Source organism: Mytilus galloprovincialis, chromosome 3 (genome assembly GCF_965363235.1).
Source record: "Mytilus galloprovincialis chromosome 3, xbMytGall1.hap1.1, whole genome shotgun sequence".
NCBI lineage: Eukaryota > Metazoa > Mollusca > Bivalvia > Mytilida > Mytilidae > Mytilus > Mytilus galloprovincialis.
This window is the reverse complement of record NC_134840.1, coordinates 11,907,596-11,934,585: the sequence shown is the minus strand read 5'-3', so window position 1 is coordinate 11,934,585 and position 26,990 is coordinate 11,907,596. Positions and strand designations below refer to the sequence as shown.

The following is a 26,990-nucleotide window of genomic DNA, read 5'->3' as shown; positions in this document are numbered from 1 at the left end:
CGAGAATAATAAAGTGTGACACATTCAAAGCAGGTTGTACACACCAGTTCATAACATGTGATGCCTTTACGTCTGTCGGCTGAAGATTAAAAAAAATGAAAAAAACAGGTATCACCAGCCCAGTAGTCAACACTTCGGTGTTGACATGAATATCAATAATGTGGTCATTTTTACAAATTTCCTGTTGAAAAAACTTTGATTTTTTTGTAAAACTAAGGATTTTCTTATCCCAGGCATATATTACCCTAGCCGTATTTGGCACAACTTTTTGGAATTTTGAATCCTCAATGCTCTTCAACTATTTACTTGTTTGGCTTAATACATATTTTGACATGAGCGTCATTGATGAGTCTTATGTAGATGTAGACGAAACGCGCGTCTGGCGTACTAAATTATAATCCTGGTACCTTTGATAACTAATTACTTGTGTCCGACGCTCTTTTCTAGATTTACCTCCATCAGGAACGCTCAAGGCGAATATGTATTTTAAAGCCAAGGATGTATGAGTACCTAAACAGTTGACAATACAGCAGACTTTTCGTCAACTGTTACTCTCAGCTGATTATTCCGTTTAAAAAAACCAAGAAAACATCATTAATATTATTTTGTTACAATACCCGCAGTGTTGGACATATAAACGGTATCCTTTTTTTCTGCACCATACGCGCATTTCTATAATCAATGTCTCTTCAGTGACAAAAAAAGTATAGCTAAAGACGAACTAGGAATTATAGTTTTGCATGAGGGAGATATACTCCTCAATTTAAAATTATTTCTAAAATTTTGAAATAGCAAATTTGAATAACACATAATCAGTACTGAAGTACTGAAGTACTGGCTACTGGGTTGGTAATTCCCTCGGAAACTATCAGTCCACAAACAGAGGCATCCTAACAATTCGGGCTCGATCTAATATAAATGGATCTATCGGCTTCATCTGAATCTTCTAATTGCAGTTACCAAGGTAATAATCATACTGTTGAACAACAGCTTCTTTCGTTTTTATTCGTTAAATAATCTCAACACAAGAAAAAAAATAATTATACAAAAACAAAAGCTATATAAAATCTATAAAAAGTAATACAAAACATTCAAAGCATATCATATCATTAAACATAAAATGTCAACTCAAAAATATTAAACATAATTGCTCATACTAACTTAGTAAGCAGATCAAGCAGACGATAACCTTCATCTTAACTGTTACACTTTTTAAGGAAAACAAGGAGACATGCAAGAAGGACATCTACCAATTCCATTTTTCAATGTCAAAGGTACAAAGAATGGCGTGCAGACTGAAAGACAAAAAGGATAGAGGCGGGTTAACATTAGCGTAGTCATAAGATGTACAGTATAAAGACAAGTTGATGGATGATAATGATATCACCAACAATTCACAGTCCCTATGTATTCAACCAAATGTTTCCATTTTCTCAGCTCTTCAAATATTTTATCTTGAGTTTGACTTCTAGAAAACGTATTGTAAATGTATCTATTTCTACATTTTTACATGCCAATTTCAACCAACGTTTAAACATCTTGTTTTACACACGTTTCGGAAGTCGACCTAGGCTACTACTAAAAGGTATTCTGGTATAACTAGTAATCCTAATATCATTTCATTTCATTTTTCAATGCATTGCATTCAAGATGTCTCGTTTCCCTGGACAAAATTTACAATTTACAGATCACGGTTAGGTCAATGTAAAGATAATCTAAAACAAGACTGAAAGTAAACATTTCAAAAGGAGACTTAAAGATTAAACAAAGTACAAGTACTGAACCATACAACCTCTGTCATATGAGAGAAGAATACACTGGTACTTGAATAAGAACAAACATGAACATGAATATAATTGTTCATCATAAATAAAGCTTTCACTACACTAAATGTTTACTTTGTGTTGTTCAAACTGAGCAGACGTTAGTTGATTTAAACTTACAATCATATTTGATGTAAAACACGGAGTTGCATGGATATACGCGAACACATGAATAACTAAATGTATTCCATTTGGACTGAAAATAAGCATAGAAAGATGTCTAATTACAACACGATAAAAACCACAACAACACCAATTGATTCTGACAAAAATCACAATGTAACTTAATCTGCATTTACAATTCGTCATGTCTTTTGACTTTCTCCACACGTTCTAGTCCTATTGCTGGTATTTCCTTGGACCAGAATTCTACCATTTTGGGACTTAAATTACTTCTCAGTGCCAGTGGTGTGTCGAGATCTAGATAATATCTTGATGTAAGGTCAAATGGTTTCCATGGAATTGCTCCCTCACCACCATACGGTTCCCTGAAAAAAAGAACATCAAGGAATATCCAAGCACATTCCATATTTGTCGCTGAATGTAAAGGAACAGATTTTCAATTACGTAAAGGAGAGATGAGTTGAAAAGTTATCAAGTTTAAAATCTTATTACATGAGTTCATTTGATAACCATATGTTTCATGGTAAAACTATGTTCATTTTTCATGTTATTGTTTTTACTAACGTAAATCAGCTCTTAATTTTAGTTTAAAGTAAATTTAATAGAGTTACAAATGAACGAATTAATTAAATCTTATGCATTTTCATCAAGAATATTGTCACATAAAAATAAAAGCATTCTGAAAGTGTAAGAAAAACAAACATCTATTAAGTAGGTAATGATATTTCTCATTTCAAATACATTTTAAAGTATATATTTTTTATGCAGATCCGCTGGAATAACTCTTTTGTTTTGGAAGTATAAACTAACTGATAGTAAAATTCTTATTTACTTATTTTATGACAATGCCTTAAAAATAATATTCACCTTTCAATATATTAATACATACAATATAATTTCAAGAATCTCTTCGTGGATAACTGTTTGCTTACAGGATCTTTAAATTTCTAGAGAATATCTCCTTTTTTTTTTTTTTTTTTTTTTTTAATAAATATTATGTTTTTTTTTATTTTTTATTTTTTTTAAGTAAAGCTTTTTAACAAAAATTCTGGTTAGTTTATACAGGTAAGCTAGTTCTGCTTTCTTAAATATAGCCTGGTTAGCTCATCCTTTTACATACAGTCTTGTTAGCCTATCTTTTTACATACAATCTGGCTAGTTCAACATTCTAACACACAGTCTTGCTAGCCCATCTTTTTACATACAGTCTGGCTAGTTCAACATTCTAACATACAGTCTGACCGGTTCAGATTTCAAACATAAAGTCTCGCTAGTTCATCCTTCTTACATTCAGTTTGGCTTATTCCACGTTCTTACATACATAATTGCTAGTTCAGCGTTCTTACATACAGCCTGACTAGTTCATCTTTCTTTCATTCAGTCTGGCTTATTCAGCGTTCTTACATAAAGAATAACTAATTAATCTTTCTTAAATACAGCCTGGCTAATTCAGCTTTCTTATATACCGAATGGCAAGTTCAGTTTTCAAACATACTGTTTATCTAGTTGAGCTTTCTAAAATTCAGCCTTCTTACATACAGTATGGCCATTTCAGCTTTCTAACACACAGTCTAGATAGTTCATCTTTTAAACATACAGTCGGGCTACTTCAACTTTCTTATATAAAGTATGGCTAGTTCAGCTTTCTTACATTCAGTAAAATGCAGTACAACTATTTCAGCCTTCTTACATTCAGTCTGGTCAGTTCAGTTTTCTGTTTCTTATATATATAGTTTGACTACTTCAGCTTCCAAACAAACAGTCTGCCTCAGCTACACGTGCATTTATCGAAAGAGGTTTTAAAATATATTTCCTCAATAGCAGTTTTTAACGAATCTAAAGTTAAATGATTAAAACATAGAAATTGAACAATGCAATGCTTACCCGGTTTTTGCAAATGACGTCCAATACTGAATAATCTTGTCGGATAAATCTTTTTCTTCCGGTGTGAACTTAGTCTCATTTAGAGACGGCATGACAGTGTGCATATCAAACATAAACTGAAGATCTTCGCCATGACCAGAACCCGTTGCCCACTCAGGTAACGGAGCAAATCCCCATTCTATGTGTTTTTCCTTGGAAAACACATATTGGTAAGACTTGCCCCCTAGACGTGTGTGATAGCTGAGCATCTCCATTGCCGGATGATTGAATATGATATCACCCAGTAAGTGATTTGCTCTCATGCTTTGCTCATCTTTAGAACTTTCAGTTGTATAATAGGAACACATCTTCTGCTTTACATCAGTATCATTTTTGTAAAATAATTCAACAAAAGGAGCAATCATTCCCTCACAAATAAATCTAGCTGGAATTCCCTCAGTGACATTAAACTCAAAGATTTCCTGCATTTTTGGGAATATTATAAAATATAAAACAAGTCCTTCGTTTGATGTATATCCAGTAATGAAGTCTAGAGACTTAAAAAACTTTGCAACCTCTGTTGATTTGTCATCTAAACTTGAAATTGGATGATCGTGGAACAACTCTCCGTCTACCACGGCAAAATATGGCGTTTGATAGCTGTCTATTCTATCTTGGGACATAGAACTTTCCATATTAGTGGCTTCCAATAGTTCACTGTAGTCTTTATCTCGAAGACAGTTTACAAATTTAAACATATCATTGATCGGACATGATGTCTTCTGTGCCAGTTCAATGGTTCTATCATTAATTTGTTTCTTTGTCATAATACTCAATCTATTAACAACACCACTTTGTGCTATAATTCTGTGGAATAGCCCCTGGTTAGAAGGTATTAGGGACTGGAAAGACACACTCCATCCACCAGCAGATTCTCCAAATAAGGTAACAGAATCGGGGTTACCTCCAAATGATTCAATATTGTCGTGTACCCATTGAAGAGCTAGTTTCTGGTCCCATAGACCATAGTTTCCAAGTGCAGCTGGATGGTCAAGAGTAAAAAATCCGAGTATATCTACCCTATAATTAATTGTTATCACTATAACATTGCCTTGTGTCGCTATCCATCCTCCGTCATACTGACTGGAAAACCCTGCCGTGAAACCTCCGCCATATATCCACACCATTACGGATAATTTTCTGTTTTCATCTAGACTTCCCGGAACATAAACATTAAGGAATAAACAGTCTTCCGACATTTTACGAGGTGCAAAGTCTGGAGTATATTCAGAAACCGTCTGGGGGCATCCTGCCCCAAACTCTGTTGCGTCAAGAACATCTATCCATTTGTCGACTGGTTCTGGTTTTTTGAACCTCAAAGGTCCGACAGGTGGTTTGCCAAATGGAATTCCGCGGAATTCATGAAGGTTCATTCCGGTATGTTTGTTTTGTGTCTTGAGTCCATCTATCGGACCAGACGGAGAGTTTACTCTAGCTGTTTCTATCTTATCGCCTGCTGTGAATGCTAAGCCTATTAAAGCCATATAAATAGTAGTTGTGAAGGTAAACATTGTCCTGAAATGAATATAACAGATTTTTATTTTCATTTTGATTTAGAAATACACAATTTATAGGAAAATACACAAAAGGTTAGAGTAAAAATTATTGAAATGATATAAGCCTGTCGTAAAGTTTTCCATTGGTGCAGATTTGTGTAAAATCGAATAAAGTGTACCTTTTTGGTTTATATCTTTTTTAATCATATTACATGAGAACAGTAATGATTCGTTCAGGGATAGTCTAAACTATATTTTCGAAGGTAGACAGAAAACGGCGGATAGCAAAAAGCATATTGCACGGTTATTTTTTGAATATCTAATAAACTATACTCTATAATGAATTTCATGGTATTTTTAAAAGTTTAAAAAAAATTTATAGTTATGATCGATTATTTAAGAAAAAAATCATCAAATACATAAAATGTTAAAAAAAAAAAATACAGAAAGATAATAACAGCTTAAATTATTGTTAAAGTCAAAATAATATCCATAAAATTCCAACAAAATCAAATCATCGAAAATAATACACTGACGATTTTGATACAGATATGGTCAGAAATTAACGATATAACAATTATAGCCTTTGTTTGAGGTCATTAAACTTTTTTCAGGGCAATATATCCTGCTATCGACCTCATGCAAAGGCTATATTTGTATACTATGACATGGAAATAGAAATGATTTCTGTCTTTTTTATTATATGACACCGGAAAAGTAATGATCTATGTCTTTGTCAATAGATGACCTGGAAACAGTAATGATTTATGTCTTTTCTTTATATGACATGATAACAGTTATGATTCATTTCTTTGTCGAATGGTCTCTAATTGACGGTCTGTTATTACTGTAAACCGGGAAATTTTCGCTGAGTCTTTTTTTCGCGATTTCTCAACAAAATAAAGATTTGCACCGTTTTGAATTCGCGATGTCCTGGTCTTGTCCTTTTATAAGTTTTTATCATAAATAATTTGGAAATTGTACAGCGTTAATAAATGTTTTTCAAGCAAGTGATAAAATTAATCAAAATTTCTTTTTAAAAATTATTAGTCATGTTTGCTTGTAATAACACAATCACAGTAAACAGAGAGGAATGACCTAATTAAGAGTGAATTAAATTCTGACAGAATTACTGCTTATTAGTTAACATTTTAATCTGATTGATCTGTGTAGCAGATAAATAAGTAATCATTTCAAAACAAACTGACTGACAGGTGTCATTTACATAACTGTAACGATATAGTCGTTTATTCAGCGATATCCGTAATGTGCACTTGGACTAATTAGGACTATCATGATATAAAGTTTTTATATTTAATAGTTATCAAAGGTACTAGGATTATAGTTTAGTAGGCCAGACGCGCGTCTACATAAGACTCATCAGTGACACTCATATCAAATTATCTATAAAGCCAAAAAGTGACACTCCTTTAAAAATAAAGGAATGTATCTGTCGTCTGTTAAATCGATATTTATGGACATAAGTTCATGTATGGTATTCATATTCTTGTTAGGATTCCTTGAAATATTGGCGGTAGTTTTATTTTCGCGTTTCCACTCTTACCGCGAAAATAGCGAAAATAAAACTGCTGCGAAAATTTCCCTGTTTACAATTTATCAAATTCCGTTCCGTTTATCAAACTACTCATTGAATCTCAGTTTGAATAGATATAGGAAGATATGGTATGAATGCCAATGGGACAACTCTCTTTCCAAGTCACAATTTATAAAAAAAAACCCATTATGGTCAAGGTACGGTCTTCAACACGGAGTCTTGGCTCACAACGACCAGCAATCTATAAAATGCCCACAAAAATACTAGTGTAAAATCATTTAAACGGGAAAACCAACGGTATAATCTATATATATAAAAAAAAAGAAGAAAAACATGTGTGAACCACATCAACAAACGACAACTACTGAACATCAGATCGTTAATTTTTACGTCAATGATTTATGTTGCGTTCCCTTCTCTACTTTCCCCGAGTCAAGATTTGCAGTGTTCATGAAAATCAGTTATATTGTATTATTTTATTATTAATGTGAATGTAAATCTATTTATCTGACCACCTATACCTTTCTAGGAATATGATTGGTTAAAAGCAACTGCGCTGAGACCCTGTATATTCCATATTAGGTTAGTATGGTTCAATAAAATATGCGGTGCTTTTTTGAATATACGGTTAGGAGTGGTGTTTTTTTGAGGCAATAGATGTGCAGGAAAATAGCGTTGTATCGCCACCTTGATGATGAATTCCCTTATATCTCAAAAGCATATAGCTTCAAAGTAAAGTTCCTATATAATTAAGAATTTCTAATAACTTGCAACCTGGAATAATCTGCCGAAAGTTTTTGTTTTAGCTCTAACCAGGCCAGGCATTTCATTTTCAAAACCCTTCAGATAAGTCCATTACCTCCGAACGCGTTCCATGATATTAGTATATAAAAGACATACCTGTGTTCTTAGAAGTCACGTCAATACGTCTATTTTATTATATACGCCTGAATACACGGCAAATCTTTCACATCATGAATCAATATTTTGACAAAAAAGCATTTGATCTATAGCTATATGAATCTATTTCACAGAGAGTTAAAATTTACTGATATTTGTTGCATAACCTAAGGTTTCACTCACATATGCTATAATAATAGTAACATTTGATTCAGTTTAAGATTCGTGTACTTATGATATAATCTGCAACCCTGCCATAATTAAGTCTTTCCACCTTTTCTGTGGAAAGACTTATTGTTTTTCTTCTGATTATTTTTTATTTTTTTTTGTTTCTTCCGCCTTATTTTGTTCTTGCGATAAATATTTGTTTCGCAATATGTCGCTTATATATTATGTATATGATATCAAACAGTTTATGCGCTTTTGAAATTTCCCCTACGTAACCGAATACTTTTCTTTGTAGGAGTTATCTCCTCAAACACTGTTTTCCTTGTGTCCACGACTCCTTTGCAACTGTAAAAGTTTACGACAAATTTATTTTATAAAATTGCTCGTTATATCCTTTACATGATTTGTCCTATTTTGACCTAAGCAATATGAACGCGCCATATGAGAGTTATTTCCCCTTATGCATTTGATATAAGTGATATGCATTTGTATCTTGTAAGCCATAAGTGATAGAGACCTAGAATCTTTTGATTTGAGGTCCTTGGTCCAAAAAAATAGAATTAGGTCAAGGTCAAAGGTCAAGGTCATATTCTTATTTTTGAATTTTGCTTATTTTCATTTATTTCCAAAAACCGTATAAGATATCAACAAATTATTTTTACTAAATTGTTAGTTGCGACATATCATAACAAGTAAATTTTGATTGCAAGGGTACATTGAACGTAAAAGGGAGTTTTCTCCCCTCTTGTATTTAAAAATATGTGTATGGTGATATAACTCATTAACCAAATATAATTAAGACCTATGGTCTTTTGATTTGAGGTCCTTGGTGTATGACCTTGAAATTGATCTCAAGGTCATAGCTTAATTTGATGTTCTAGATTTTGACCTTTGCTTTTACCTCATATGTAAATATGATAAAGCCATGAGACTTTTGGCAATATGAATCAAACCATTTAACCTTGAAAAAAACAACCGGAAGTGACCTTGTGTAAACCGGAAGTAACTATTTTTTGTACTTTATTAATATAAAAGAATATAGAACCAGATATTTTTGGAATCAGTGTCAAGTAAATATTCAAATATTATCGGAAGTAACATTTTTCAAACCGGAAGTAAGGAATTATCTCCCTTATTTAAAAAAGTATTGCATAGAAACCATATATTTCTTGAATCGCGTACAATAAGCTATCATTTGACGATTTAAATGACATTTTAAACATAATTTTACTACTTTCATATTTAAATACATTAATTGTTTTTGGTGGAATCATCTAATTTCATGCCCTTTCCAAAAAAATTACAGCGGCCACGCATTGATTTTATAGTGAGTGCCTTTGTCCCCCGATGACATAATGGTATTTAATAGTGTAGTTAATAGCATATAAAATCAATGCCCAACTTTTAGAATTTATTTGGATAGTTTGCAGTTTGATGTGACAGATAGTGTTATAGATATAAATAAATGCAGAATATTAACAATTGAATTGTTTAACTAGCAATGCAGGTAATAGCCCATCAACATCATTATCATTTAACATTTATTCCGGTATAAATCACTTTTAATGTAATTTAAAATTAGATGGATACGCTTAAGAAAGAAAAAAGAAAAAAAATAATATTTGAGCCAGATCAGTTCATCATATATGTTGTATCCTCTGTTAACAAACTATTCTTACCTTTTTATCAAGTTTTGCTACTTCATCGACCGAATCTTGCACTTGTTATCCAGGTGAAAAGACCCATATTTTGAACTGCTAGGACTTTAAAAAGGCTGCTACTAAAATATGGATAATGGAAAGGGAACGGAAATAATCTTTGCTCTCATTTTCTTAATATTATGTCTAAAATTTATATCAATCTGATTACGATAATGATTACTTATCCACGCTAATTACACCATGCAAATATATAAATCGCCCCAGTTCTAAACAAGCAATATCAAGTTGAAATCAGATCCAAAGCTATTTTTGTGGGACCTTTTTTATGCTTTTAATAATTATCTCAGAACGTCACAAGATGAGGATGGTAAAAAAGCGACAAAGGAATAAAATATAAGCATTTAGAAAGCCGAAAAGGTAAACACGCACTAAACGATATATCATAAACAGTAATATTTTTTGTCCCTTATCAAACAATTAGCCCAGTTTTAGAATTTGCTACAGAAATGAATTCTTATATCAAAACTCGGTTGCTCTCACTTTCTGAACCAACTTATTTTATACTATTCTTTAAAAATAAAACTGATCTACTTGAAATGATTTTTATTCCGATGTTTAGTAAATCCCTCGTTGCGACTTAATTTAAAGTAAATATTATAAACCCTCTATATACAATTCACATAGTTATTTAAAACGATCGAAAGGTTAAATCAATATTGAACTACACATATCGTTTAGTCAAGCATAGTTAACGCATTTGTCTTATAGTCAAACAAAAAAGGGGAAGTGTTTCTTCAACGATTACAATCCTTTCATATTTTTTTTCTCTTGATTACAATATAATAGTTAGAAGACATGGTATGATTGTCAATGAGGCAACTCTCAACAAAAGACATTATTACCTCAAGTAATTTCTTCAGCTCTCGACACTTTTTTTTGGGGGGTTGAGGTAACTCTAAGTAAAAAATTGAAACATTGGGAAAACACTTTTACATATAGATGCACATGTGTATGGTTTGTTCATACTGCTTGGATATATTGGTCGTATAGATATTTATATATATTATTATTTAAGCTATTCTTGTTTAACCACTTCATAATTATATGTCGACTATAACTATTGGTACTGTAAACTGCAGAGGGTTATCAGAAACAGTTAAAAGAATTGATATATTAACAAAATATAAGGACTTATGTGATATAATTATATTAGTAGACACCCATAGCACATCTGAAAAAGAAAAACAATGGCTGCATGAATGGGGATATGTGGGGAAATTTAGTTCTTTTTCTAGTAAAAGTAGAGGGGTAGCTGTTCTTTTCAGAAATACTTTTGAATTTAAAATCCATGGGGAAACTATAGACTTGTCTGGTAATTTTGTTATATTAGATATTACCATTCAGGACTATCGTATAACTTTGGCAGCAATATATGGACCGAATAATGATGATCCAGCCTTTTTTGACAACATAAAAAACAAAATATCCCACTTTGGCAACTCGTCAATTGTAGTGGTGGGGGATTGGAATGTTGTTCAAGATTATGAGATGGACACATTATATTATAGAAATGAAAATAACCCCCAGTCAAAAGCTAAGATACATGAGGTTATGCATGACCTTGATTTATTAGATATATGGCGCCTGCGACACACTTTTGAAAAGAGGTACTCATGGCGGGGTCCAAATCGCAAACAAAGTCGTTTGGACTACTTCATGATTACCTCTGATATAGAAGCATTTGTAATTTCATCAGATATAGGAATTAGTTATAGATTGGGTCATTCTCCAGTACTTATTAATTAAAAATTTTCAAGCCAGATTAGAGGGAAGGGTACATGGAAATTTAATCACAGTCTTTGAAGGAAAATGAGTTTATTGAAAAAGTTAAAGGGGATATCAAAACTGTCATTGAAGAATATGAGTCTGATCCATCTATTGATATTGAGACAGAGGATAAACAGTTTAGTATAAGCTATCAGCTTTTATTGGATATGATTAAGATGAAAGTTCGTGGATCTGCAATCTCATTTTCGTCTTTCCGGAAGAAGAAACAAAATAATAAAGAAAAAGAATTATTATACAAGATATCATTATTAGATAAAAAACTAAGAGAATAACTTGCCATCAGTACACCAAGAAAGGGAAGGGTTGGAACTAGAATTAAAAGAAATAAGAGAAAAAAAATGTTAAAGGGATAATTAAAGAGCAAAGGCAAGATGGCAAGTAGAGGGGGAAAAGGGAAGCAACTATTTTTGTAATTTGGAAAAAAAACATTATACAGAAAAAATTATTCCCAAACTTATTCTGGAGGACGAATCTGAGATAACGGATCCATGTATTATTAGAAATGAACAAAAACAATTTTATAAAAAAATTGTATACTAGTTCTTACCCATTGTTACTTGAAACTCACAGGAGCACATTTTTTCAGCATTACAATCCTTTTATTACAAAACCTATTGAGGAAGAGGTGGAATCATGTGAAGGACCTTTATCAATACAGGAATGTCTGTCTTCTCTTAAACATATGAAGAACTCTAAATCACCTGGTATAGATGGATTCACTGTTGAGTTTTATAAATTTTTTTGAAATGATATTAAATGACCACTAGTAAGATGTTTAAATGAGGCTTTAGAGTATGGAAAGTGCTCTATCACTCAAAGACAGGGACTCATTATCCGTATACCAAAGGAGGTAAAAGTTAAAGTTTTATCTTAAGAACTGGCGACATATCACTCTGCTGTGTGTAGACTATAAGATAGCTACAGCCAGTCTAGCAAATAGATTTAAAAAGGTCTTGGTAAATATAATTAGTCAAACACAAAAAGGTTTTCTTAAAGGTAGGTATATTGGCGAATGTACTAGATTTATTTATGATCTGATGGAAAAGATGGAAGAAGACGACATTCCTGGACTTTTACTTTTAGTTGATTTTGAAAAAGCTTTCGACACAGTCGAATGGTCTTTTATATATGAGGCTTTTCAGTTTTATGGCTTTGACCATACATTTATAAATTGGATTAAGGCTTGCTACTGTGATGCCTCTAGTACAGTGTTAAATAACGGTTATATTTCAGATTTTTTTTCATTAAAAAGGGGGGTCCGTCAAGGGAATCCGCTGTCTCCTTACCTATTTATTTTAGTGCTAGAATTACTAAGTGTAGCTATTAAAAATGACCCTGATGTTGCAGGTGTAATAATTAATGACTCTAAATTTCTGTTGAGTCAATACGCTGATGATTCCTCCGTAGTCCTGGATGGTGACCAGAAATCCCTAAATCAGTGTTTATACTTGTTTGATAAATTTTCAGAATGTGCTGGACTTAGGTGTAATGTTGACAAAACCGAAGCCGTATGGATTGGGTCAAAAAAGGGTAGTATGGAAAAACTTTTGCCAGAAAAAAATCTTGTTTGGAACCATTCTGGGAGGTTTAAACTACTAGGTATATGGTTTGAGCTTGCTAAAATGGATTAAACTCTATGTAATTTTACAGCCAAGATAAACAGTATCAAGTCATTACTCAATACTTGGGCTTATAGAGAACTTACATATATTGGGAGGGTTGTAGTACTTAAGACTTTAGCACTTCCCATTTTGGTTCAAGTTTTGACTGTCCTTCCAACCCCCCAGAAGGGGTTTTGAAGGAGATTCAGAATATATTTTTGAACTTCTTATGGAAAGGAAAACCTGATAAAGTGAAAAGGGCAGTGATAATGTCCGAACACTGTGATGGTGGTCTTAAGATGCCTAATATTTATTATTTTTGCTGTAGTGTAAAAATGTCTTGGCTGTATAAATTATTAGATCCCCAAAATTACTCTCCTTGGAAAGTCTTGCTACTTAGTTATATACAAAAAAAATGGGAGGGGGGGACAAGATTTTACACTTAAGTCAAGAAGGTTTACTTTATTTAGCAGGAAAAGTGAATCCATTTTGGCATGATATCCTGGTAAATTTTTCCAAGTTAAAAAATAAGCTTAAAGCTGAAAACAATACTGATATTTTGACCCAGTCCATATGGCTTATTCCAATAACACGGATTTCTTGCAGGATTTTATCTAAAAAAAAAATCATTTAAATCGCTAGAAATATGCGCATTGCCTTTTTCAGCAACACAACTCGGTCTGCCACTTATTACCCTTACTAACTTATGACGAGAAAAATATAATTTATACAGACGCGACACACGACTGCGTTGAGAGTTTATTTTTTGAAATTATTTTTATTTTTCATGATGAAACATGTGAAATTACACACTACAGTATTAGATACACATTATAAAATATAAAAAAAGTAATACTTGAAAGATTAATCAAGTCATTAATTTATATTATGATATAAATATAAATATTACAATTGATTTTGTTAATGAAATCAATAAAAGCTGCTTCTAAAAAATGTACCAACATTTGGATTTGGCACCACTATTTTGTAGGACACAAAACATTGTTAAATAAAACTTTTGAGTATGCTTACATTTTGTGTTTTTTTTTCATGTAATAGTTCAAAATAAAATGTTGTTTTATTGTTTTATATATAAAAGTTCAAATGTAAAAAAAGAAGGAAGATACAAAGATACAAGTAGTTTAAAAAAGGTCATTCTATAAGATTAGAGTAAATGTTCCAAAATTAGAAAGAAACGCGGAAGTTAACCAACTTTGTCCGTGGTATTTTGTGGAATGAACAGTTATGGAAAAAACAAGATCCGTTTCATGCGTTAATTTATTCTTTAATAATAGATTCTATGATGTATCAAACTTGAGGTTCGGAAACCAACCGCTTTTTGTTAGGACTTAATACATTAATTAAATAGAACATTTGCAAATGCTTGCATTTTGTGTGGGTTTTTATTTGCTTGTAATAGTTGATACATCTATACAATGTGTTTATGATATGACATTTCAACAAGTAAGAGTAAATGAGCAATTCATATGTTTTTCTTTTCAGGAATATTGACAGTAATTGAAATCAATGTTTCATATATATGTGTTATTGTAACCTGTGATATGTATATAGACGTGTGATTATTATAAAGATAAAAAAAAATCCATTTCTGATCAATTTTTAATTTTTGAACCGGCGCGGGACGTTTGCGCTTTTTCATAGGACATTTGCGCTTATTTTTTTGGACACTTGCGCTTCAAATCATAGGACATTTGCGCTTTTTACATGGGATATTTGCGCTTTTACAATATTTGGTTTTAATGACTATCCTCCTCTTTTATCCGGGCTTGGGACCCGCATGTTTGACCTGGCAGAGTTAAAGTCATGTATTTCTTTATGGTTAAAAGTCTAAAAATCATTTCATAGCACATTTCATAGCACATTGATATGTGCTTAAAAGTTAATATACACTGAGCTAAAGTAAACATGATAAAGACATAAAAACACGTACAGTCATAACAGGTCAGTTTTCGCTTGATAGATCAAAGGATTTTAATTTAGTACGCCAGACGCGTGTTTCGTCTACATAAGACTCACCAGTGACGCTCATATCAAAATATTTATTAAGCCAAACAAGTACAAAGTTAAAGAGCATTGAGGATCGAAAATTCCAAAAAGTTGTGACAAATACGGCTAATATCTGAAGCCCAAGGAGTGAACAAATTTAGCTACTGTTATCTGTTCTGAATGGTATTTCCACCACATTTACAAATAAATAATCAAGTTTCTCTTTCTCAATTCTTGACAGGGGCGCCTGTTCATCAATATTACGAATCTTAATGTAACTCACACAATGGTAAATGATACTCTTCAAAAATTAAAGAAAAAAAAATTGAACAGGGGTTAAGAAACATACAGAGTATTTTTCTATATTAATCCAATATTTTAAATATTCTATCCCACCACATTTTGTGGAGGATTATATGTTCTTTTTTTGTTTATATAATTTTTAAATAACAACAAAATATTGATAACTGTTTTACTGTTGACAAAATCTTCCTAAAATGACTTCTTTTGCACCGAAAGGCAGAAGAATGCCATGATTTTTAATCCAGTCTATAATGGATAGCCAGAAGTTTTGTATAAACAAAATGTGCATGGTTCAGTTTCTTTTAATTTACATTTCAATAATAATGAATTACATGGTAGAATCCTATGAACACTCTTAAATTGAAAGTTTTTCTAAAAAAGTTTTTCTGGTTATAACGAAGGGCATAGCATAAATGGCATTCCAATCTTCAATCTGCATATTTAAATCTATTTCCCATTTTTTTTTATGGAAGAGTAAGATAACAATGTATTATCCTCCAAAAATAATTTATAGAAAAATTTAAAAGATTTTTGTTCCTGTTTAATTTTATCTATTTATTTATTTGCTATAATATCCAGTTTTGCACTATCTTCTATCATATTTTTCCATCTATTTGGATCGCACTTAAAATATCATAAAACTGAATATTTGTATTGATTTCATACTTTTTGTTTGAATTCATCATATGAGAACAATGTATTAAAGTTCATCGGAAGGTACCAAGACTTTTTTGATAAATATTGCGTATCAACTTCACAAATAATACATGATGGTCTTGACCATGTATAGATTCTGCGTACCGACGTTGATTATCAACGTGCTGTATTGTTATTTCATTTGTCTTTGTTCTATTATTAAAATTACTTTTACTGTTGGATTACAGGCGCGGATCCAGACCGTAAAGCGGGGGTGGAGGGTTGTGAGAAACGTTATTTAACATTAATATATATTAGGGATTTTTTCTTGTTCTACCAAACCTCACGTTTTCCCATAATTGGCACACTTTTGCTGCATCTATTCCATAAGCCGTCTTTCCATGTGTGTTGGTAAAAGTCTTGTGGTCTTAATATGGTGTTTGGTGGTGTTTTTTTTTTTTATTTTTTCGTTAGATTAACATTCATCATTTGTTTTTACCCAATTGTGAACGGATTTTGTTAACAAACTGTCCGGGGTTGTTCAGTAGCGAACAAAACGCATAATTTGCAGTATGTTCTTCCTGTGAAGTTGAATAGACAATTCATGGGAAAAAGTGCACTCTAGCAAATTAGAAGCATCCTTTTAACCCGTACATTTCACGTTTATGAAAAGGAAAAGAACTAGGTGGATTCCAGTCTTAATTAAGAATACTATACATTTGAACACTAGGTACAGATGTGGAAATAATAGTTTGCAACATCCTTAGATTCAGCAGGTGTTATTAAAAAAAAACCTTATGAATATGATAGGGTGAAAAAGTAATTTTCTTCAAATCAAGCTAACAGAAAAAGTCGTTTTAATAATAATAGGCAGGGGTAGGGGGATGTTTGCGAACACCCCAACACCCCTTAATCCCTAGTGGATTGTTTTTTTTGTGATATCCATCAAACGAGGCTCGGTATCTATACATCCCGTTAATGTGTTTGTATCATCTTCAATTTTTGCTGGTGTGTTTTGTATATGCGATTTTTTTAGTTTATTTTGGTTTTTATAACGTTACTCTGTACTTTAACAGATCCTGTCAGTATGTTATTGTTCTATAATATGTCTGTTTGTTATATTTTGTATTATAAATTAGAAAATACGTTGAACCACAAACGTCAAAATTATTTAATCGCGTAGTGGAACTAACCATTTGTGGATTCTTATAAATTCTATATAACTTTTCGACTATTCTAAATCTCGGTCTATTTTTAAAATTAATTCTGACATCATTTTGATTTCATAACCCGGTATGCTTACATTGCCCATGTGAATTTTAAAATTATTGGTCTAAACATTGAACGACAAAAATATGTGACGTATAAATTTTCTGACGTCAGACACACGAAGCAATGAGTGTGTTTTTAATTTGATAGATGCTTTTGTGTTCTGTTAAATTGTTTCTTTAGAAAATAGGGACTTTCCGATTTGATTTTCTTCTGAGTTGAGTATTGATGTGATTTTACTTTTTATTATCTGACATCAGATCATTAATAAAGAATATACAATTTTCAACACATTTGAAATTCTAAATCATCTTGCCATCCATTTTGAAGTTTTGGTTTAGCCATATGGACTAGACCAGAATATCGGTATTGTTTTCAGCTTTAAGCTTATGTTTTAACTTAAAAATTACCAAGATATCATGCCAAGAGTGGTTGACTTTTTCAGCTAAATAAATCTTTCTTGAAAGTGTAAAACTCTGCCCCCTCCAAATTTTTGTACATAACTACACAGCGAGACTTTCCAAGGAGAGTAATTGGGATCTAATAATTTATACAACCAAGACATTTTTACATTATAGCAGAAATAAAAAAATATGAGGCATCTTAATACCTCCATCACAGTGATCGGAATTTCTCCTTTTTAAAGTTATCAGTCAATCTTTAAACTACATGTCTTTTAGTGCTTTTCTTTCATAGATATGTTCTTCTTTCAAAAATGAAAAGTTGAAAAAGATTACCTATAACTCATTGTCTCATTCAGCTAGAAATTAAAACATCACTATCTGGTTCATACAACAGATTACGATAAAACGCCCGCTTTTATAAGGAGTTTTAAGACCAAAAATTATCATACATAATGATTTTAGTATTCAAATACTAATTTTTCCTTCTTTTTTTTTTTATAGAGTACTACATTGTAAACATGCACATATCCAGGTTAGTTCACAAAAAAATTTGTGCACGTTGTGGTGACTTTTTAAACAAGGCCAATACGTGGTCTACAATTATAACTTGACCATTCCCTTTTCACTGATACTAAGAAAACTTTGACGAATATTTTCTTAGTAAAATGAGTGTTATAAAATTTAATAATTAAACGAGTCTTGCATTGGTAAGACATTCCACATGAGCTGGTTTATTCTTACTACAGACAAACCTTCACAATTTTCAGGTCTGGCATTGTTTTCATCATCTTTATTTAAATCAGAGTATTGTTCCTCATTCATACCATTCCTGAACAACTCGTTGACATTATTTGTTAAGACCTTATCAATTTTGTCATCACAAATTTCTTGAACCCTACATCTCTTAGACATAGACGAAAACCTATTATCATCTTTGTTCTGCTTCTTAGCAGGTGGTTCACTTTCATTGCCTACGTTTTCCCAATCCTCATGGGGTTTTCCTTCACCTTCATCATAATTATCATCATAATTGTTACCCTCATCATATTCTTCAATGTCTTGTACACGGTCTTTTAAAGACCTGATATCGTCAGACTGCCTTTTCTGACCTTCTTGAATTGATACCAACATTGTCATGATTGCATCATGGTTGTCTATATTTGCAGAGGTAGAAAGGCCAGGGTTCTGAGTTTGAGTATTAGTATTAACCTTCGCTGGTTTCTTACCCTTTACACTTGAATTATTTGAAGTGTTAGCTCCGCCACTCACGGAAGCTTTCGACTTTGTAGATTCATGTTTCCTTTTTCCAGCCGCGGAAACGGATCTTAACTTTTCAGACAGAAGTTCATCTTCGTCAGTAATACTAACGTCTTCATGCGAAGACTTTCTTTTTAAGGCGGACCCCTTCTCTATCATTTTCTCCGCGATGTGTTTTCTTTATGATAACCGGTTTACGGCAATGTGCCGAAAACAGGTAAAAATCGTAAATTTTTTCCGAATTACATCCGGTGATTACTTACTTTTATTTAAATTTTATATCAAATTTTTATTAATGATAGAATGAAAATCAAGTACGTTAATTTAATTTAATCTGAAGTTAGGACAATTCGAACAACGTCCGAACTGCCCAAGAGCTATCAGCACACTGAAGTTCACACATGCGCAGCAAAATCTCATTTGGTCCCGGAAATGTTACAACGAAATAAAATTCCAAACCATCATGAAACAGGAAGCAGATATATAGTATATGTAAAACTTGCTTACTGACTGCTGAACTGTTAAGATAGGCTTACATTCAACCGTTTATATCGGCTTTGACCACAGAGAATAATAAAGTGCGTCATATTCAAAGTAGGATACGCACCTCTTCATTGGTGAGGATAGAACTGTCACAAGCTTTATTCACAAACGTTGTCTATAAGTATGCAATAATATAGAGAATGGAAATGGGAAATGTAACAAAGAGACAGCCACCTAACCAAAGAGTAAAACGAACAGCCGAAGGCCACCAACGTCTATTAGGTTTTTGTTTTATTTTCCTCGTACATTTGTTGTAATCGTTATTATTCTTTTATAAGTATATAAAATTACATTTAGATAATCATTAGCTAGTCGAAGAAATTCTTAATTAAATAAAACTATTACCATTACCAATATTCTGTCTAAGTGATTGGACATCGTTATATAAAATTAAAGACATTGACTTGCAGTTTATAAGCTATATCAAACTTGTCGTGAATTGTTATTCACAGCTGATTAAAGAAAATTGCGTACATCAGTCCACCAGTAGAGGCATCCAAATAAATCTGACTCGTTCTAATATAAATGGGTTATTCTGCTTCAACTGAATCTTCTTATAGTAGTTACCAAGACAGCGTCTAACTCTTTCGTTTTTATGCATGAAATAATTGCAACAGATGGAAAAGAACACTTTTATCATTATAATAAATAAATACATGCTATACAAAAGTAAATAACATCAATAAAAAGTAATGCAAAACATTCTATGCAAATCATATTATCAAACATAAAATGTAAACTCAAATTTATTGAACATAATTTCTCATACTAACCTAGTAAGATCTAGCAGACGGTAACATTCGATAGAACTGTTACAGTTCTTATATAACTAAATAAGGAGAAGTACAATAAATGAACTCATCATAGATACCAGGACTTAATTTTGTATATACGCCAGACGTGCGTTTCGTCTACAAAAGACTTATCAGTGACGCACAAATCCAAAAAGGTTAAAAAAGGCAAAATAAAGTACGAAGTTGAAGAGCATTGAGTACCAAAATTCCAAAAGGTTTTGCCAAATTCAGCTAAGGTAATCTATACCTGAGGTAGAAAAACTTAAGTATTTCAAAAATTCAATATTTTGTAAACAGTTGATTTATAAATGTAACCATATAAATGTTTATTCATGTCAACACAAAAAGCAAGGATATCTTTCAGTTCTTTTATTCAATGTAAAAGGTACACAGAATGACGTGCAAAAGTTATCAAAGGTACCAGGATTATAATTTAGTACGCCAGACGCGCGTTTCGTCTACATAAGACTCATCAGTGACGCTCATGTCAAAATACTTATAAAGCCAAACAAGTAAAAAGTTGAAGAGCATTGAGGATCCAAAATTCCAAAAAGTTGTGCCAAATACGGCTAAGGTAATCTATGCCTGGGATAAGAAAATCCTTAGTGTTTCGAAAAATTCAAAGTTTTGTAAACAGGAAATTTAGAAAAATGACCACATTATTGATATTCATGTCAACACCGGAGTGTTGACTACTGGGCTGGTGATACCCTCGGGGACGAACCGATATACAAATAATCAAAAAGTATGGAAGAAGCAAGCAGAACGAAAGACAGATAATACAAAGTATGTGGGAGACGTACAGAACGTGAGATAAAAATGTTAGAGGCGGGTATACATTAAGGTAGTAATGTATACACTATAAAGGCAACTGGATGATAGTGATCGCACCAACAATTCACAGTCCCTATGTATTCAACCAAATGTTTCCATTTTCTCAACTCTTCAAATATTTGGCTATAAGTTTTACTTCTTGAGAACCATGTATAACATGAATATTAAATGTATCAACTCTACATGTGAATTCTCAACAACGTTTATTAAACTTGTTTAGAAACATTACGTTTCTAAAGTTGACCTAATACTAAAAAGAATTCTGTTATAACTGTGAATCCGAGTAACGTTTATTTCATTTTCAATGCATGGCGTTCAAGAAATATAATGGTGTTTGTCTCATATCTCTGGACAAAAGTTACAATTAACAAATCAAGGTCAGTTGAATGTTAAGATAATCTAAAACAAGATTTAATATGTACAATTCAAAAGGAGGTTAAACGATTTTATAATTTACAAGTATTTAAGAGAGTGACAGACTCGAAGAATATACTCGTAGTTTGAAACGAACACACATGAATATATTTGTCCATCACAAATAAAGCTTTCACTGCTTTCAATATTACAATGTGCGTTGTTCAAACTAGCGCTGGTCGATGTCAACTTTAAATCATATTGTGTCAACATTGTAAAACATGGAGTTGCATGAATACACGCACACACATAAATAATTTCATGTATTTCATTTAGACTGCTTACCAAATATAGAAAGATGTCTATTTAAAACAAGCAAACAAAAACGAATACTTTTAAAAAAATACAATGTTATTTAATCCGTTTTTACAATTCGTCATGTCTTTTGACTTTCTTTACATGTTCTAGTCCTATTGGTGGTATTTCCTTTGACCAGAATTCTACCATTTTGGGACTTAGATTACTCCGCAGTGCCAGTGGAGTGTCGAGATCTAGATAATATCTTGATGTTAGGTCAAATGGTTTCCATTGAATTGCTCCCACACCCCCATACGGTTCCCTAAAAAAAAGAACATCAAGGTATATCCAAACAAGCTTACCATACACATTCCATATTTGCCACTGAATGTAAAAGAACCGATTTTAAAATGAGTAAAGGTGAGATGAGTTGAACAGTTTTAATCTTATTACATGAGTTCGTTTAATAATTGTATGTTTTATTGTTTAACTGTGGTATTTTTCATGTCTTTTTTTTTGTTAACGTACATCAGCACCTTAAATTAATTTTAGTTTATAGTTACTTTAATTATGTTATAAATGAACGAATTTATTAAATCTTAGGCATTTTTATCAATAATATTGTCACAAAAAAATAGAAGCATTCTAAAATTGTAAGTAAAACAAACATCTAATAAGTAGGTAATGCACATTTTTCATTTCAATTGCATTAAGTTTATATGCAGACCCTTTGGAATGCCCCTTTTGTTTTGGAAGTATATACCTGTTTTGATAGTAAAATTGCTCAACTCAAAGACATTTTTTAGTTACTATCTTGATGATGATACCTTAAAAATAATATTCATCTTGCACAATAGCAATACTCTCAATATAATTTCAAGAAACTGTTCGTGGATAACTTTTTACTTACAGGATCTTTAATTCCTAGAGAATATCTTCCTTTTTAAAAAGATTACGTTTTTGTTCCTTTTTAGGTACAACTAATCTTATATAGTTATAATCAGAAAAAAATAGGTAGATCTATAAGGGCATACCAACGTGAATTCGATAATCAGGTTTTTTAATTTGTAACAAAAGCTGGTGTACGTCACTAAAACTTGTTAAACTTAAACAATGAAACGTTGATTTAATATTCAACAAAGGAAAACGAATTTGTTGAAAAGGTTGTACGGTATTTTAATTCTATGACAAATATTTTGAGTGTTTTAACGAATGAATCTGACCAATTGCAACTATATTCAATTGTAACACTTAATGTAAAACAATACAAAAAAATTATACTTCCAATTCCCTAGTTTTAAAATGCTGTAACTTTCTTTACAATGCTTGAAATTTTGTAAAATTGGTATTTATGGATAGGTAATAGAATATTCTTTCAAATAAATGCAATGTAAGTATTTTACGATAATTATGTAATGAATGATAATGTTAATTTTGTCTACAAAATTTTACAAGAAAGTAAGATGTTTATAAGTAAAAAGCGAGGTTATGATAATTTTATTTCATACATACATCCTGGTTAATTAATCTTGCTTTTATACAGGTGAGCTAGTTCTGCTTTCTTAAATAAATCCTGGCTAGCTTATCCTTTTACATACAGTCTGGCTAGTTCAACATCATAACAAACAATCTGACCAGTTCTGATTTCAAACATACAGCCTAGCTAGATCATACTTCTTACAGTCAGTCTGGCTAGTTCTGCCTCTTACATACAATACGGCCATTTCAGCTTCCTTATATATAGTCTGGGTAATTCAACTTTTTTACATACAGTCTGGCTAGTTCATCATTCTTACATGAGTCAGTCTATTTCAGGCTTCTTTCATAAAGTCTGGCTAGTTTAATTTACTAACATACATTCTAGCTAGTTCTGTTTCTTATATACAGTCAGGCTAATTCAGCTTTCTAACATTCAATCAAGGTAATAGTGTGTTAATTTACGTTTTTTGATTGAGTTAAGCCTTCCAATTGATATTTTATCGTGTGTTTTTCTATGTTGTTATGTTATTCTATTGTTTCAGAAAAAGTGAGAAGGTTTGGTGCCATTAAAACGTTTAATCCCGCTGAAAATGTTTGCACCTGTCCTTAGTCAGGAATCTGATGTACAGTAGTTGTCGTTTGTTTATGTAATTTATACGTGTTTCTCGTTTTATATATAGATTAGACCGTTGGTTTTCCCGTTTGAATGGTTTTACACTAGTAATTTTGGGGCCCTTGATAGCTTGTTGTTCGGTGTTAGCCAAGGCTCCGTGTTGAAAGCCGTACATTGCCCTATAATGGTTTACTTTTATAAATTGTTATTTGGATGGAGAGTTTTGTCTCATTGGCGCTCACACCACACCTTCCTATATCCATCAGCTCCCCATTCATGTATGTACAGACCTTTTACATAATATTTCGCTAACAGTAGTCCATATAAATCTAACTTTAAATAATTAAAGAACAGAAATTTAATGATACAATGCTTACCCGGTTTTTGCAAATGACGTCCAATACTGAATAATCTTATCAGATAAATCCTTTTCTTCCGGTGTGAACTTAGTCTCGTTTAGAGACGGCATGACGGTGTGCATATCAAACATAAACTGTAGGTCTTCACCATGACTAGAACCCGTTGCCCACTCAGGAAACGAGGCAGATCCCCATTCTATGTGTTTTTCCTTGGAAAACAAATATTGGTAAGATTTGCCCCCTAGACGTGTGTGATAGCTGAGCATCTCCATTGCCGGATGATTGAATATGATATCACCCAGTAAATGATTTGCTCTCATGCTTTGCTCATCTTTAGAACTTTCAGTTGTGTAAAAGGAACACATCTTCTGCTTTACATCAGTATCGTTTTTGTAAAATAATTCAACAAAAGGAGCAACCATTCCCTCACAAATAAATTTAACTGGAATTCCCTCAGTGACATTAAACTCAAAGATTTCCTGCATTTTTGGGAATATTATAAAATATAAAACAAGTCCTTCGTTTGATGTATATCCAGTAATGAAGTCCAGAGACTTAAAAAACTGTGCAACCTCTGTTGATTTGTCATCTAAACTTGAAATTGGATGATCGTGGAACAACTCTCCGTCTACCACGGCAAAATATGGCAGTTGATAACTTTCTATTCTATCTTGGGCCATAAAACTTCCGATATGTGTGGCTTCCAATAGTTCACTGTAATCTTTATCTCGAAGACAGTTTACAAATTTATACATATCATTGATCGGACATGATGTCTTCTGTGCCAGTTCAATGGTTCTATCATTAATGAGTTTCTTCGTCATAATACTCATTCTATTAACCACACCACTTTGTGCTATAATTCTGTGGACTAGTCCTTGGTTAGAAGGTATTAGGGACTGGAAAGACGCACTCAATCCACCAGCAGATTCTCCAAATAAGGTAACAGAATCGGGGTTACCTCCAAATGATGCAATATTGTCGTGTACCCATTGAAGAGCTAGTTTCTGGTCCCATAGACCATAGTTTCCAAGTGCAGCTGGGTGGTCTAGAGTAAAAAATCCGAGTATATCTACCCTATAACTTATTGTTATAACTATAACATTGCCTTGTGTAGCTATCCATCCTCCGTCATACTGACTGGAAAACCCTGCCATTAAACCTCCGCCATATATCCACACCATAACGGGTAATTTCCTACTTACATCTAGACTCCCCGGAACATACACATTAAGGAATAAACAGTCTTCAGACATTTTACGAGGTGCTAAGTCTGGTATATATACTGTCTGGGGGCACCCTGCGCCATATTCTGTTGCATCCAGAACATCTGTCCATTTGTCGACTGGTTCTGGTTTTTTGAACCTTAGAGGTCCGACAGGTGGTTTGCCAAATGGAATTCCGCGGAATTCATGAAGGTTCATTCCGGTATTTTTATTTTGTGTTTTGAAACCATTTATCGGACCAGACGGAGTTTTTACTCTCGTTGTTTCTGTCTTATCGTCTGCTGTGAATGCTAAGCATATCAAAGCCATATAAATAGCAGTTAAAAAGGTATCCATTCTCCTGAAATGAATATAAAAGATTTTGTACTTCATTTTGATTTGAGACAAACAAATTAACACGGATTGCACACTCTTGATTGCGAAGAAGCCTTTGTTTAAGCTTTGTAGAATAAAATTAATGTTAGAGAAACTGTACCGTTTCAAAACAAGCAGGTCCGCTTGTTATAAGAATTTAATATATCAATGTACTGATTGATAATTTAGTCTTAGAAACATGATTTTTTGTTGTTGCTTTGAACTAGCTGTCAGTAAGTGCAAATACTCTCAGATCTGTACTTAGTGTCTTGTTGTTTTTGGGGTGTATTTGTAGTACTTGTATTTCTATCCATTTGATGAGTTAAGCCTTTTTCAACTGATTTTTATAGTTCGTTCTTATTTTGTTCGGTTACACCACTGTCCAAGGTTAGGGGGAAGGTTTGTATGTATGTGCCTGGTCCAAGTCAGGAGCCTGTAATTCAGTTGTTGTTGTTTGTTTATGTGTAACATATTTGTTTTTGGTTCATTTTTTGTACATAAATTAGACCGTTAATTTTCTCGTTTGAATTGTGTTACATTGTTATTTCGGAGCCTTTTACAGCTGACTGTGCGGTATGACTTTGGTCATTGTTGAAGGCCTACGATGAGTTACTATGTCATTTGGTCTCTTGTGAAGGGTTGTCTTATTGGCAATCATACCACATCTTTTTCTTATATTTACTCCACGGCCGACATTCTTATTCATTATATGACCTGGGAACAGTAATGATTTCTGTCTTTGTCATTATATGACCTGGGAACAGTAATGATTTCTGTCTTTGTCATTATATGACCTGGGAACAGTAATGATTTCTGTCTTTGTCATTATATGACCTGGGAACAGTAATGATTTCTGTCTTTGTCATTATATGACCTGGGAACAGTAATGATTTCTGTCTTTTTCATTATATGACATGGAAACAGTAATGATTTCTGTCTTTTTCATTATATGACATGGAAACAGTAATGATTTCTGTCTTTGTCATTATATGACATGGAAGAGTAATGATTTCTGTCTTTGTCATTATATGACCTGGAAACAGTAATGATTTCTGTCTTTTTCATTATATGACATGGAAACAGTAATGATTTCTGTCTTTTTCATTATATGACATGGAAACAGTAATGATTTCTGTCTTTGTCATTATATGACATGGAAACAG

At 32.4% G+C, this 26,990-nt stretch overlaps 1 protein-coding gene across 1 annotated transcript; it reads right to left on the bottom strand.

Moving 5' to 3' along the window:
* Positions 1-979: 979 nt before the first annotated feature.
* LOC143069876 (uncharacterized) lies at positions 980-25,809 on the bottom strand. The gene is made up of 4 exons (XM_076244682.1): positions 24,266-25,809; positions 21,930-22,118; positions 3,831-5,384; positions 980-2,311 (listed from the first exon to the last, which is right to left on the bottom strand). Exons 1-4 carry the CDS (start codon positions 25,807-25,809, stop codon positions 2,119-2,121), a joined length of 3,480 nt encoding a protein of 1,159 aa, XP_076100797.1. The 3' UTR covers positions 980-2,118.
* Positions 25,810-26,990: the final 1,181 nt, after the last annotated feature.

Excerpts from the sequence above, each read along its gene's own strand:
- LOC143069876 (XM_076244682.1), bottom strand. The coding sequence starts at position 25,809 with ATGGATACCTTTTTAACTGCTATTTATATGGCTTTGATATGCTTAGCA. Across the intron at positions 5,385-21,929 it reads GTCAAAAGACATGACGAATT|GACAATGTTTACCTTCACAA; the intron begins GTAAAAACGGAT and ends TATTCATTTCAG. Across the intron at positions 2,312-3,830 it reads ACGTCATTTGCAAAAACCGG|GGAACCGTATGGTGGTGAGG; the intron begins GTAAGCATTGCA and ends TCTTTTTTTCAG.